Source organism: Alexandromys fortis, unplaced genomic scaffold (genome assembly GCF_014885135.2).
Source record: "Alexandromys fortis isolate MF-2015 unplaced genomic scaffold, M_Fortis_MF-2015_v1.1 scaffold_134, whole genome shotgun sequence".
NCBI lineage: Eukaryota > Metazoa > Chordata > Mammalia > Rodentia > Cricetidae > Alexandromys > Alexandromys fortis.
Window position 1 is genome coordinate 1,831,358 of NW_026068007.1, and position 16,111 is coordinate 1,847,468.

Consider the following 16,111-nt stretch of genomic DNA (forward strand, 5'->3'; position numbering starts at 1 on the left):
TATATATAAACTGATTCTTACATACACGCTTGCTTACATACGCTTCCCTATCTAAAATAAACACCTCCTGCGTCTTCTGCTCTCTGGTCCCTCCTGTTTGAACTGTTTTCCTTGCAAATTCATCTCCTGGGCTCAGGCTAGAGTGGAGATTCTATGGTCTTCTACTTCTGTCTTCTTTTATAAACAAATGTCCAGATACCCAGCAGATAACCCATCCATTTCCTTAGTTCCAATTTTCAGACCCGATGGTACATACGTAAGTGATCTTTACAGGATCGCTCTACTTTTGTGTACCCGCTGTGAATAGAGCCATTTCAATGTTGCCTAATATTCCATTCTAGAAGTCTAAGACCCATAAGGGCCTGGAGAATCGGGCCCACACTGCCTCTCTGATTTTCACCTTACAGGTTCACTTACCCTCAGACACATTAGAATACCAGCTACCCTGTACTTCTAGGGTCTCTTCAGTTGTTCCCACCCCAGGGTCTCCACACTCTAGGTCTTTTCCCTCCAAATGTCCATTAGGGCCCTCTCCATCTCCCTCACAAGTTATCTAAATGTAATTTTTTTCTCAGCTTCTTTTTTAGTTGCCTGTTTTAAAATTGTATCCCTACTTCCCTGCCCAAACTAAAGCAAAAACTCAAAATACCCAATACTCCCTGTCTTCCATTCTGCTTTTTCTTCAGTGATTTTTTTGCTGCTGTTTTTGTTCATGTTACACATACACAAACACACACAACACACATGCACACACACGTCACAGTTTTTTAACTGATTTTTTTTCATTTGTCTGCCCAATACTGGATTATTTTAGGTACTTCCTAACATAAGTTCTCTGAAGACAGGGTTTTTGTTTTTTCTGTTTTATACATTGTCAAATTCTTAGTACCTAGAATGATTCTTAGGTCATATATAGTAGGTATTAAAAATGCTTTGTGTGTGTGTGTGTATAAAATATAATTATATAAAAAAGTAATTAGTAGTATAGGTCAGATTCTTAGATTAAATCACTTCAATTTAGTTCCACCATGGTGAGTATTCATGAGCTAATTCCTGCAGACTCTGTTCAAGAAGGATGTCTCTGATAGCCACATAGACTCATTGTCCCGTGTAGGCAGAGAATCGGGTCACTTGGTAAAACTACTTAAACAGACTAAATAAAAAAACAATAGTTGGTGACAGATTTTACCAGGCTTGAAAAAGGATTTTAAGCTCCTTCCCCCAAATAATGATGGTCACATAATCAAACCTATTTAGGAGCTGGGGAAGTCGTCAGCATTAAATAGTTTATTACATCCTGACAGTGAAAGACATGATTTTTTTTTCTTCTACAAGGCAGCTAGTTTTTATCAGTGTCTGGAGAGAAGACCTGATCTGATAGGTTCTGTGGTGGCTGCACCACAAAGCAGGCTCACAGTCCCACTGTAAGACACTGGCTATGCCTTTGCCAGAACTACAATTTCTTTTAGAAAAGATAATGTATTTCACATATGCTTCCTTCTTGCAAAATAACCTGAATTGAAATCCTGCTGGTACAAGTGCATGTTTCATTTATAAAAATAGAAGAGAAATGGCAAGTACTTTTATACCATAGTATTTCAAACCTAGGTTTTACTACCAGTGATTAAGCATTAAATATCACATCATTATTTTGATGTAGCATTAAATGAGAGAATGTGAAGTGAATGATAAATCAAGTCCTTCCTATGAGGTTTTGCCACAGAACCAGTGGCGAATGCAAGGCTGACTCACAGACACAGAGCAAAGTGTCACGCAGTCACAAAGCCTTAGGGATCAAAGTCCAGCTATGACTTTGGTGTGGTTGTCTTTTGTAGTACCATGGGAGAAAGTTAAAGGACTTGATGTCGTATTACCACTCCTATGGTTACATAGCTAATAAAATCGATCGACTCTCCCATAATCCAGGATAAGAAAATAAGAAAAAACTTTCAGCACCTTGAAAGCATCCATTTCAGGCACCACCCCCTAAAGCTGGCATCCATGGCATCTACTTTACCTTAAAATTATGCATTAGTCCCGAGGCAGGGGCCATATCTGGCTTTTGCTTACTAGGGTCACCAACAACTAATACGTTTTTACTGTGTGTGTGGTAAATGATCTCTTAGTTTGGTTCCCTACCTCAGTTTTCAGTTCTTCTGGATTTGATTACAGCCCATTTCTCCTTACATTTCCTCGTCTGATCTTTTGTTGGCATTGTGCAAAATGAGATGTTAAAACTGACCCCTCTCACTTTGTGCATTCAACTAGTGGTTGGTTCTATGGTGCACACTTTCTCATTCAGACCTTATGAAATTTTTTTAGGGTTCACACTGGCAACAGGTCATTTATGGTGATGGACAAACATTTTGAATTCAAATGGCTGCTTTTCTTTTTAAGTGAGGTTCATTAAAGTATGATTGCTTTGCTCTTCTATTGTTCTATTAGATTTATTTATTTATTTATTTTAACTTTTTTGTTTTTTTTGAGACAGGGTTTCATTGTGTAGCTTTGAGATTTTTTTTTAACTCCAAAATAAGTATGGGGATATAGTAAAAATACTTTAAGTCTTGACTCATGTGACTTTTTCATTACAGTTTAACATAATGAACATTAGCATAACCTGTAGGAATCATTGTTTTAGTACTTTAGCCAATTGTAACAAGTCAATAGAATACATAGTTCAGTAACTTCGGCTACTAGTAGTTGTTTCTGGCAGTTCTGGAGGCTAGAAGGGCAAGATCGAGGGACAGGCATGGCCAAGGCCTGGCTCACAGGGGACCTAGCTCTTTCTGTGCCTTCCCTTGGTAGAGAGGATGAGGACCAATCCTTTTCCTCTTTGAAAGGCACTAGTCCCATCACAAAGCCTTTGCCTTTATGACCTAATAACCTTCCAAAGGTATCACATTCTAAACCCATTCCACTGGCGAGTAGGACTTCAGCATTCCGGGATATGGATAAAGTGTCTTCTGTAACATTATATAGCAGTAATTAGAAATCATAAACACATTTGACTGAGTTGTTTTGATAACTGAATGATACTGCAAAGATTCTTCTACCCATTACAGACTTGTACAAGCATTCATCAGATGAGGGATTTGATATTCTTGGAAGGACCAACCATAAGGCAAAAAAAAAAAAAAAAAAAAAAAAAGATGCAATCTAAGCATTGGAAGTATTAGAAGGCTGTAGGGATGGCTCAGTGGGTAAGAATGTATGCTGTGTAAGCACAAAGACACAAGTACGACTCTCAGAGTGTGTACGTGCACACACACACACACGTGCACAAACACACACACACACAAATTAAAGCCTGGATGTGGCATCACAAGCATCACGGGGCTTGGAATACAGGCAAGTAGTTCCCTGGGGCTTCCTACCCGTCAGCTCAGTTCCCAGTTTGATGTGAGGGTCTCTCTCCAGGGAATAAGGTAGATGTCACAGAGCAGGATAGCTGATGTCCCCTTCTGGCCTCTGCATGTATACCTTTATACACATGCGGCCCTCAAAGCCATTATTATCATTAATGCACATTTGGACACCTTAAATATTCCAAACTTGACAGGGTAGTTCACAAGGGGAATGGGGTACAATTTGCTATTAGTAGTCACAAAATTTCCTTCTACCTCCAATAGCATATTCAAACTATGATTTAAAACACTGTAAGAAATTTATTCAAGTAACAAAATTATAACGCCTTCTAGATTTGTAATGGTGATAACTTGTCATCAAACCTCTCTCAGATTGAGAAATACATAACTCATCTCCATGTTAATTGTGTCCTTATGGCCACAACACCCATTTTAACTTTATAGAGTTTTCAGAAAAGGTTAATGTGTCTGTCCATATGTGAAAAATGGGATTATTTTCAAAGTTAATTTTAATGGTATTATGAGAGCAATATAAAATAGAATAATACATTTCTTGCTGAGTATTAAATTGAGTTCTTGGTTATCTGAAAGAGAGGAAAAGGAGCTGATTACATGCAGCTGTGCAGCAGTGGGTGGTGGAGTATGTTCCTCTGTTTACAGAGATCAGGACAGTCCCACCCACTGCAAAGAATGAGGCACAGGAGGCTCCTTTATGGTCCCGGTGAATATCAGCACTCACCATGTTACCTAGCTCCAACCGCACAGTCCACACCAAAGGGAGAGGCCAGAGGAGCAAGGGTGGAGGAGCAAAGGAAGGAGTAGCGGGGGGCTTTGTGATTTCTATAATTGACCTTTGTAGCCCCAACAACTACAAACATTTGAAATGCTAGCATCACAGATAGAAATACACCCGGGGGAATTCGAATTCTTTATGTTTCTAACTATTTAATGAGCGTGCCTCCCACTGACGTCATTGGAAATCCACAAAAGATAAAGAATTGTGCATCAAGGTAATTCCATCAAAGGAGTTATGATGCGGCTTGGGTGGAAATACAGTTCATAAGAGAAGCCACTGGGAAATCTATAATCATGTTTTAATTTCCCTGAGGACTTGGTGGACAGCAAAGAAGTCATGTGTCAGCATGAGGTTAGATTAGCGAAATCATGAGACTCCTAGAACGAGGCTGTGTGTGTTAAAGAGGAAGTTGTTTCTCTGAAGCTAGTCTTTCACCATTTCCCTCAACAGTCACTCCTTAGCTAGTGCTGGGGAGGCCGATGTTTGGGGCACAAGAGGTCATCTAGACCACCCGTGCAGAGGGTCTGTGGCTCTTGACAGGTGCGAGCTTGTGAGCATGTAGTAGAACGAGATGGAAAGGTAAAGAGAGAACTATAAAGTCGTGTGGGGAACACACGGCTTAGATGTCTGAGCAGTGATTTCAGAAACACAATCTGACAGGTCCACGGAATTTATGCTGGACTTCAATCCAAGGCAGAACAAAACAAGCTATGGTGTGAGCTTGGGGGATGCCTCCTTCTGTCCTGCTGACAAGCATGAGGAACACAGGGCGGTGGGTGGCCGAGAAGATCTGAGAAGTAACGATGGGAAAAGCTATGTTTGCCTTCCTCCATGGCAGTACACACAGTGACGGTGTACAGACCCTGAGAGTGTGGTGCCCAAAAAGGGAAGGGTTAAAGAGTTATAGGTCTAGTTTATTTCATATTTCCTCAGGGCCTGACACAGTGTGTCGTAATAAAAGCAGAGTATAATTTAAGAGAATCGAAGTGGAAACAAGTCTTATAGCTGGGTCATAAAACCCTCTGAATCAGAGAGGGTGAGAACATGAGAGCCAGAGGGCAGAGGCCCATCTCAGGTTCCAAGAATCCCTGCCCCTGGGTAACACTTGGCAAAGATTATGATGTTATGTAAGTGTTTATTGCGTATTTTAAAATATAAAGTCTTGCTCAGGCAAATAGCCCCGCTTAATGAGGCTAAGACTGTCGTTCAGCTGTAATAGGCTCTGCCTTGAGTTCTTTGTCTGGAATCTTCACTTGAAGGTTTCTGTAGTAATTCACTCCAATTTGATGTGGTTTAAGAGTTACAGCTGAGACTTGATTTGTTGTTGAAATCACTCATTCTTTTTAAAGTCATTGTGTGTGTGTGTATGTGCGTGCGTGTGTGTGTTTGTGTGTGTGTGTGTATAGACATGCTTGTGGCGTGATGTGCATCTGAAGGTCAGAGGACAACTTGGGGTGTCTATATGTAACTTCCACCTTTTTGTGACTATTTTATGTGTAACACTACATTGGGAGTTAATTGGCTGACAAGATTCCAGGGATCCCCTTGTCTTTGCAGTCCAATCTTACTGTACCCACTCTGGGGTTACAGATGTGTATTACTGCAGCTGGTGTTATGTGGATACTAGGGATTCAAACAGCTATCCCAACCCCTAGAGCCATCATGTATAGCATCACTTTTACCCTAAAATTTTGTATTAGTCTGGAGACAGGGGCCATATTTGCTTACTAGGATCACCAATATCTTATAAAGTTTTACAAAATAATAAAAAGTTCTAAAAAAAACTATTAAGTTAAAAGATTTAAAAGTAGATGCTCATGGAATCTGTTCCTCTTCTTACCTGAAACACGATCGAGTTTATGCCTTGGCACTGTGGCATCATTGGTAAGGCTTCCAGTGGCATAAACAGTGGCTTCTCCAAAAGTAATTTTAACAACATCCTGTTGACGTTCATGATACTGTGACATTTCTAGGCCAAAGATTATTTAAATGATGGAATTAATTTAAGTGGTCTGTATACTTATTCTGCCACGTAATGTGAGGAGAAATTGATTGAAAGCCGTATCCAAAATAGATTAAAATGCACCTTTGTGTGGCATGGAGGACAAGGGGGAGGGGGACTCTTTGTGCTCATTTTCACCCCCAGGAAGTCCACATGGGGAAGAAGGACCCAAGCAGGTGTTTTGAAGTTTTATTGTAAATATTCCCTCTCAGGCTCCTGAGGCTGTCTGTAGCCCTTCTCAGGGTGGGTTCAAGGCAATTCAAGAATCTGAGGCAGTAGCCATGCTAATTTGTGTGGTTATATTAATAGATAGTACACTTTTTAATTAAAGAAATACTGGATATGATTTTAATTGTGTCACAATGAATACTGAAGTACAAATATTTAGCAGTTCCTGGGAGATTGACAGCTTGATTGGATTGACTCTGAAAGTAAAGAGCATTGAGACTCCTTTTGCTTTCTCGGTGTCCTGCTGTTGAGGCTTAAAAGCCTTGGAGCCAGGTTTACATAGCTATGTATGACCTTGTCGGCACTCTGGGTTACCAAGTCTCCTTCCAGGGCCAGGTAGGTGACTCAGGTTCCGTCCTGACCAGTGAGCAATGTCCTGATGTTTCAGTTCCTTGTTTTGCAGCATTATTGACCATAAGTCAAGCCCCAGTGTCCTCCAGACCTGGCGATACTGATGAGCTATTTACCTGTGCTCACCCTTCGTTTTGCCTCTCTTTTCCAGTCCTGGAATCCATCTGCTTATCTGCCTTATTTTCTTTCTTCTACCTCCAAATTAAGTCATTCTCAAATGTTTTTTTTAGTTGGACCCTCACTTCTTTTTATTGATCATTAAGCCAATGATCATTAATTAAATGCAACTTTATTAACTTCTCCAGGCCTCCTTCTGCAGTAGCCCACTTCCCCATCCTGCATGCCTAATAACACTGATCCAACCAACCCATGCTAAACTGAAGGTCTTTCCCATGAGGCCAAACATGGCTTCTTCACTCACTTGGATATAATTTCCTCCTCTTCTGTGCTAGCAAAGTACTCTGCCCCTAACTTCCTTACATCCTTTTCAGCTCTTATTTTTATGCTCCAGCAATCGTGTGCCTTGGTCCTCACTAATTCGAGACTAGAAACTGAATTTTGTTAATGTTTCTATTCACTCAAGCATACTGTATTTTAAAAAACAGACAAATGTTAAACTGTTAAAATCAGTTTCTATTTAAATAATTTTAGTAAAACTAGGGGAATAAAAGGTCAACATAACAACTTGTTTCTTCTTCTTTTTTTTTTTTAACTATTTTTAAATTAGAAAACATTTTTTTTGCAACTTGTTTCCTTAGGAATTTGATTTTCTCAAGAGTGTGACTCAGAATGCCCCCAGACCAAATTAAGTCCATTGTGTAATTCTATTCATATTCAGGTTCCCTGTGAGTATTAGCTGACACTACTTAAGAAGGCATGCTGATTGCATTTGGCATAAATAAGCTGCCTCCCACCAGGAGTAAAATCATGCCCCAACACTGAACAGCGTGCTTTCAGAAAACAGTGGCAAAATTCCAGGACCCAATTTTGTTGAAACTTTAATATCCCCTTAGTGGCCAGCTTCTATAAAATAATGTCATCAAAACAGAGATGAACAACTGTGTCTGTGCCTGGTCTACCCAGATCAGCTGCTTTTTAGTGCTGAAAAGTCTCCAAGACCCCTCCTGTATAGTTCATATTGTATTAGTCTTGCTAAGTGTCTTAATATTTACTTTAACTTATTTATTGATTTTTCATTAATTAACTAATTAATTAGAGATAAGATCTTGTGGTGCCCCCGGCTATCCACAAATTCTGGGTCTTCCTGTCTCTGCTTCCCAGTGCTCAGATAACAGGCATACTCTACCATGGCATGAGGTATGAGGAGAAAGGAAAGAGTAATAGAGAATGTGAACATGATTACATATCACCTGCAGCCATGGAAACGTTATCATGACAGCCCTGTCTCTAAAAGTAATTTAAATATCACTTTATTGTCTTGGCAAAGTGTGAGTTAATAGTGCTTTCATGTCTCCTGGTGTTACTTTAATAATAATAGTCATATGAAAATATTTTAATAAATTTATGAACTAATATAATCATATGTAAAGAAAATTTTGGCCTTGTCTCAATTCTAAGACAGGCAAGGCATTTAAGTTACTAAATATAGGTGAATTTGAATGAAATGCTATGTAGACAAAAATACATCACCTTGGACACAACTTGCTAATCAAATACATACTTGAGGTGAAAAGTTATGTTTTATGGGTCTGGAGAGATAGCTCAGCTATTAAGAGCACTGACTTTTTTTCTAGAAGATGAAGGTTCAATTCCTAGCACTCACATGATGATTCACAACAGTCTATAATTCTCGTTTTAGGGAACCCGACTTTGTTTCTGGCTGCTGTGGGCACCATCATTCATGTGGTATTCAGACATACCTGCAGGCTAAACACACACACACACATACATATACATATATATGTTACGTTTAGTCTATTCACATGTCTGCTTCACAGTTTTTGTTTCTTTCTACATATATACCAGTTTTAAAATCCACATTCTAACAGCTCCCCATAGCAGTTGATTATCTCTCTTCTTTATGCTATTTTATAATAATTACTTGAACTTCTTAAATTTTTACTCCTAAAATTGTTTAATGTCTGCTCACACACACATATAGCACACATGTATGTGTGTATATGTCACACACCCACATATATGATCAAAATTTAAGTTGAAAAGTGTGTGTATCATGAATCTAGGAACACCTAGAATTCCTACCATGAAATGAAGTTGTGAAGTTTGGAATTTTCTTCAGTTTTAACATTCTCAGGCTCTTCCTCTGTTTTGCTCTGTTCGTTGTTGCTGTTGCTTCACTATCTGCTCGGCACTCAACGTGGAACAGTCGGGGTTCACTGTTACTTAGAAATAAGTGAACCACGGCTTAAGTGAGGGATTTGCTTACCCAGTCGGAAATTATATATTTTCTAAAATGTTTACTTCCAAGATATCTGTTATTTGCCTCAATTAAAAGAATTCTGCATTCCCAGTTCTCATGTCTTCCTATAGCACAGGTTCCAATTAATTCTTCACTAACATAAGATCTATCCTTTCTGCTCTTTGTCTTATGTCTGATTTCTCAGAGTATCTTTAATTTCTTTTCACACGCAGGTTTACCTCAAATACTCTCCACCAAGGTTGATAGTTATTCAGCACCATTTCTACAGAAAAACACAAGAACAATTGCATCTCTCAGAATCCCTTTTGTTAACTGCTCTATTTTAATAACATAATCATATCTTTTAGAAGAACAGATATTATTATCCTTATTATTATTATGTGAGTTTTGTGAAGAATTGGGATAGTAAAATCAATTGTTGAAATGTTTGTATCTCATTGAAGATGAACACTTTTATCTTTTGAATAAGAGTTTAGTTGGATATTGACTTTAGCCTTGGCAATGATTAACTTTGATTCTGAAAATCATACTTTATTACTTTCTGATGCCTACTATTATTATGAATTTTAGATACTTCTTCGTTCCAAGAACAGAGTAATTTGATCCTCTGTTATATAAATAGGTATGTGTAATATATCTGTATATATGATTGACTTGCATTTTCATTTGGTATACTCGGGCTCACATTACCACCTTCTTACCTTCTATTCATTTAAAAAAATGGTTAAACTTGGATTTGAAAACCCATTTTTGTCATTTCAATATTTTTTTTCATAGGAATCTCTTCAACATTCTAATCACTTTATTCCCACTCCCACATTCTAACCACTTCATCTTTCTGGAAATCTTAGTATGTCTGTGTTATGTTTAGTCTGTAAACATAAACATGTAGACATGTCTACTTCATATTTTTTGTTTTTTATATGTATATATACCAGCTTTTAAAATCTATGTTCTAATAGAGTCCCTATAACAATAGGTTATCTATTCTTTATGCTATTTTATAATAATTACTTGATCTTCTTAAATTTTACTACTAAAATTGGTTAATGTCTGTTCACATCTGAATTTTTGTCTAATAACCTTCCCGACCTCACAGCCCCTCTGTTATCTCCTTTGAGAACTGTAATAACACTCATTTTAAAGACTTTTAAAATTACCTCATTTCTCTTCCCCTGGGTTTGCTTCCTTTCTTTTGAGATGCTGACTGCCCTAGCTTTGCATTTTGCCTTTTGTTCTGTTGTTTTTGTTCATGCCTTGTAGATATTCTGAGGTCATGCAGTTTGTTCTTGCCGTGCAGTTGCGATAGTCTTCAGGTCCCTAACCTACTGCTGAAGCCCTTGGTGCACCCTCACAAGAGGACATGATAGTCGTTACTGTGTTGAGTAATACCCAGTTGGTTGGCAAACAGCTGCCCTTTGGAGCTACCTGAAGAATGTTCCTCTTCTCTTGAGTGCTAGCTCTCTCCAGAAACCCAAAACCTTGCTACAATTGAGCTACAACATAGCCAATGGACCGGTAGAGGCCCCTAGGACTTCGTTCCAACATAAGAACAGTCCTTTCTGATAAATGGGCACATTTACCATGTTTAAACGTTTTACCATAACTCTACCTCCTCCCAGATCTTAAGGCTAGAATCTTGAGTTCTCTGCCATACGAGAAATACTCTCCCTGGTGTCTTACCCTAGTGGAAGTCTGTCTCCATTCAAGTTTCCCAGACTGTCATGCCATCAACACGGGAGGGTGCAATACCAGGTTTAGTTCAAGCTAGGAGCTTACAAATGGCTCCAATTTGTTCCTTTTTGAAACCTACTTCTCACTTCCTGACACTTATGGCATAGCTAGATTTCCAAATCTTCAAGCTCCACGTACTGCTGTTTGAATGCATTTCCTAGTGACAATGTATGCACTGCCCCGTTTTATCCCCCAATCCACCGCAATACACTCTTTCTGTAATCAGTACACCCACCATCCTCCTCACTGCATCCTTGTGCATGCTGCTCCCTTCTCTTTCATAGTTTACTATTTCTTCGATGGGAGTCAGTTTTTCACTCAATTATCTATAGGGCTTTTGTTGTTGTATTGTTTTTATTATTTATTTATTTATTTATTTATTTATTTATTTTTAGTATTTTTAGTATCCTATTCTGAACACTTGAAATAGCCAGAGTTTATGGTATAAATCTTCTCCTTTGACTTTAATAAGTTTTTCAAAAGTGTTTCCACCAAATACATCTATAATTGAATTTTTGATACAGCTTGTGATTTGAATGATATGATGCCATCTACTAGTATTTAGGCGTATTGCTAAAGTAACTATGGATAAGTCTAGTTTTTGATATTACAGACTGACTTTTCTAAAACGTTGCAACGTGTTTTACAACAAGTATTACAAGTTCCTAAATCTTCCTTTATTGTGGAGTGGTTAAGAGCACTTGTTACTCTTGCAGAGGACCATGACTCACAATCAACTGTAATTCCAGTTCTAGGAGATCCAGTGCCCTCTTCTGACTTCCACAGACACCAGGCTTATGGCACACATACATTCACTCTGGAAAAACAGTCATGCAGTTAAAAATCTAAAGTATAAGACACACTTTAAAAATTATCTAGTTCTCAGAATTGGTGAGATCAGGCACAATGTCCTTTGAATACTTAAATGGATCTATCTATACTAAAGCAACTACTAGATTCTGCCAGCCAACTTCAAAGTCACACAGGCTGTGCTGAGGATTTAATAAGCAGCCTTTACCAGGGCTTTTGAAGTCCTCAGTGTATTTGACCTTGGGCTGAACTTGTAGAGTATTTATCACGTTTGCCTAACACTACAGGTGATCCCATAGACTAGCTTGACACCATTGAGTGGAATCTTTTTAAGTAATATTCAATGTAATTGAAATATATTTGATGTGTTCCAAGGAAAGGCAGTCAATTAGTTACAAAGCTTAGGAGCTTGAAGAGGAAGCGTTGACCTATGTGTGGCAGACTGAAACAGGAAACAAATATTAGAAGAGCCCTTATTTCTTAGAAAATGAAATCTTCTTTTTAATAATAGCTTTTAAGATTATTAACTCCAGAACCAGGTATGGTGGCACACACCTTTAAGCCAGTGGAGGCAGGTGGAGCTCTGTGAGTCTGAGGTCACCGTGGTATACAGAGGGGGTTTCAGGGCAGCCAGAACTACAAAGAAAGACCCTGTACCCCAAAACAAACAAGACTGTTAACCTTCTAAGTGAGTTAACCTTATCCCTGCTTTTTTGATACAAAGTCATCATCTTTTTAATCCATAGCCTATGGCAGCACCCGATAGAACATAATGATATAAAGATCTACCTTTTGCCTAGATTTCTCTATCTAGTATGGAGTGGTCTATTTTTCCTGAAAACATACTCTGTCCTCACCTCTTATGTACTCTGACATGCTGCTTAGGGATATGCTGTAACAATGCGTAGGTCCCAAGACTATTTTTTTGTTTTTGTTTTTGTTTTTGTTTTTCGAGACAGGGTTTCTCTGTGGTTTTGGAGCCTGTCCTGGAACTCGCTCTTGTAGACCAGGCTGGTCTCGAACTCAGAGATCCGCCTGCCTCTGCCTCCCGGTGCTGGGATTAAAGGCGTGCGCCACCACCGCCCGGCCCAAGACTATTTTCTAACCAGGCAGCAAAGTGAGATTTAAAACAAAAACAAAACAGAGAACCTGCATAAAGAATGGGAAGCTCCTAACCCCCAAATTAGGAGGAATTGAAGATGACAGCCTCTTCTCAAGCAACTCTCGGCAGTGGCACGCTGTCTTTTGCGTTTACACCTGTGAGTAAACGTTCTAAGCACAAATGAGTTTTCGCAGCCTCTGCCAGCAGCCATAAAGGAGGCTGCTGTTCCAGGAGACCCTGGCAGATTGCTGCAACACAGCACAGCAAAAATGCAAGGCCTCAACCGGAAGTGTGAACTGTTGTAGCTCCAGGCAGGCGGGCATGAGGAAGCTGACCTTACCCTTGAGCACTGTAATGGGAACTTCTGCCTGAAGTTCCGGGTCACCCGCTGGCTCAAGGCTGTTGTGGGAAGGGGCATGTAACCATCCAGGCAGAATTTGGCTGGCCTCAGAGCATAATGTTTTCTAAGCATTTCCTCTACCTTAACCTGTTAAAAAAAAATGACCAGGCTCGAATCCGATTGCTTTGCAGAGGGTTCAGGTGGAAGTGCAGCCCTGCAAACCTTTGTTGGAATATCCTTGGCAGAGGCCAACCTAGGCTCCCAGCTCTCCTGAGGAGGAAGGTTGGCTTTAGCACAAGCTCCATCAGCTGGTGGAAATAACTACCAAGGCAGCAGTGCACACAGAAAGTATTTACCAAGGAGCCCGGAGTTCCCAAATCGATAAAGTGTGAGACCCAGACTACCCCAGTGACCATCAGGGGTAATCCTGTGGGACAGAGCCTATGAAAGGCTCTGCTAGCTAGCTCATGGGACACAGAGATAGAGTCTTGGAACCAGTTTGAGGCTCCGTGGGGCCTTGTGAGGTCCCACTCCCAGTGGCCTCCAAAATGGAGTCATTCCTCCCTTGGAGCTTCCACATGTACCAGGCATGGAGGGTCCTAGAAAGGAAAAATATTTTGGCAATTAGGAGACAGAAAAAAAATGTGTGAAGGATTTATAGCAACAATGAAACCTACCATAGTTTTGTTTATAAAAATAAGAGGCTTTAAGTCGGGCGGTGGTGGCATGCCTTTAATTCCAGCACTTAAGAGGCAGAGACAGGCAGATCGCTGTGAGTTCGAGGCCAGCCTGGTCTACAAGAGCTAGTTTCAGGACAGGCTCCAAAGCTACAGAGAAGCACTGTCTCGAAAAACAAACACAAACAAACAAAAAAAGAGACTTTAAAACCCAAATCCACAAATTTGAAATTTGAAAGTATTGATGATGAGTTAAATGAAACATAATAGAAATTAGATATTATGAATTCATTGAAATAATAGGTAAACAAAAAATAAATAAGCAGTTATGAACACAGGACTTACATAAGAATAGACTGAAAATATATGTATAGTGATTCCATTTTTAATTGAGAATTTTTGCATCTACTTTCATAAGGGAAATTGGCCTATAATTTTTTTTTTGTTGGGTATTCATGTGGTTTTGGTTTCAGGGTGACTGTGCCTTCATCAAATGATTTGGGTAAGTTATATTATGTTCATATGAAGCTTGATAGTGCTCTATACACACCAGTATTGAGTCTTCTGTAATAGTCAGTAGAGACAAATGTTTAAATTTTGCTTGCGAACTAACCTCTTTTGGGGTTTTTTCTGTCTCTAGAATTATTGCCTTGATAGTGTCTGACTGGCAAGTCTACCCAGTACATTCCACTGACAAGATCGTTTAATTTATGCAATGCAATTAACTTACTATTTGATGTTAGAGATTTTAATTAAGACTCTTCAACCCTTCCTCTCTCAAGTCTCTACCCTTTTGGCAGCAGTGTGCCACCAGGTTCTGTGGAACAGAAGAAGGGGAAGTTCCCGATCTGGCCAGAGTGGAGCGAGGCAGACATAAATGCTGAAAAGTGGGATGCAGGCAAAGGAGGGAAGGAGAAAGACAAAACTGGCAAGAGCCCCATCTTTGTAAGTAGTCATGACTGAGGCTTGTAGATGCGTGGGTGTGACTTCTCATGCTGTGCTTTGCACATGCTGGAGAGGGAGGCCAGGGTCTTGCACATGCCGCACAAGTTCTGCCCCTGAGCTGCACCCCAGCATGAGTTTGCCTTCCTATTTCTCTCCCATCTCCATCCCAAAGGGAAAGCTTTTCTTTTCATCCTGATCCCTTCCTCCACTTTATTTTCCCCAGCCTTTATACTGGGAAAATGGGTGGGAAGAAATATAATGGAGTCCTTGAGAAAGATGAGAAAAAAAACGAGATAAATGAGCAACTGGTTTTGGACATCAGAGAACCCAGTATTTGCCTCCTTAGCAAAAGTCCCATGGTATTTGCTTCTGCATCCAATGTTCAGCCTTTGACTAACATGAGAAGCTACAAAATGAAACAGACACTTGGCTACTGTTCCAGTCTCTGTTTTTCTCCCATCTTTTCACACAAATCTGTTTTTATCTGAATAACACATATATATCCTAAAGTCTGATCTGCAAGGTATTTTCACCATCACAGGATAAAGACACTCTAAGCTCCCAAAGGCTTTTTTTTTTTAAGTTCCCTGAACACTTTGGATTGACTCATCAGGTTGCTTCGCAACTCCATTGCTTAACTGTAGATTTACCCAATCTATCCCACTGCTGTAAAATCTGAAAAACACTAACAGAGACAGGCATCCACACACAAGCAAGCACCAGATCCCCACATGTTTTTAATTGCTGCTAATCATTATAATATTTCGTCTTTGTTTGAACTCAAATGCTTCACAGGCCCTTTGAATGTGAAAGGTACAATCATTTTATATGTGGTACCAAGAATGCATTGCCTAACACATTGCTAATCTGCACATTAAAGTGATAATAAAGAGAGCAATTAATTGTCTTTACTAAATGTCTTTATCTTTAGTGAATCAGTCACTGAGATTCTGCATTGTGTTAAGAGAATTTAAACTTTAATATTTACTATTTCAAAATGCTCTATGCAAATAAAGACATCATAGACCAATCTAACCATTCTGAGCACCTTGCATGTATTTCCAAACATTTGTGATATGGATATTTTTAAATGAATATCACTAATAGTCCACAATCAAATTTTATTCAATAAGCAAGGTTACGACAAGGACATAGGCCATTCTTTTTTTTAATTTTTTCGATTTTCTTCTTCTATTGAAAACAGACTTTTTTCCCCTCACATCATGTATCTTGCTTATGGTCTCCCCTCACCCCACTTATCCCGATTGTTCCCCATTTCTTGTCTGGGTTCACCCAGGTTCTGTCTCTCATTAGAAAACAAATATGCTTCTTTGGAATAATATTAAAATAAAATATA

At 39.3% G+C, this 16,111-nt stretch overlaps 1 protein-coding gene across 8 annotated transcripts in view; it reads left to right on the forward strand.

Moving 5' to 3' along the window:
• Adgb (androglobin) overlaps positions 1-16,111 on the forward strand; it is a 113,031-nt gene that overhangs the window by 999 nt on the left and 95,921 nt on the right. For 6 of the 8 annotated variants that reach the window (XM_050161642.1, XM_050161649.1, XM_050161645.1 and 3 more), the window contains exon 2: positions 14,592-14,754. In XM_050161642.1, coding sequence (XP_050017599.1) covers positions 14,592-14,754 — 163 coding nt within the window. The remainder of the gene's footprint in view (positions 1-14,591; positions 14,755-16,111) is intronic. The other 2 variants (XM_050161643.1, XM_050161644.1) reach the window with 2 other exon arrangements.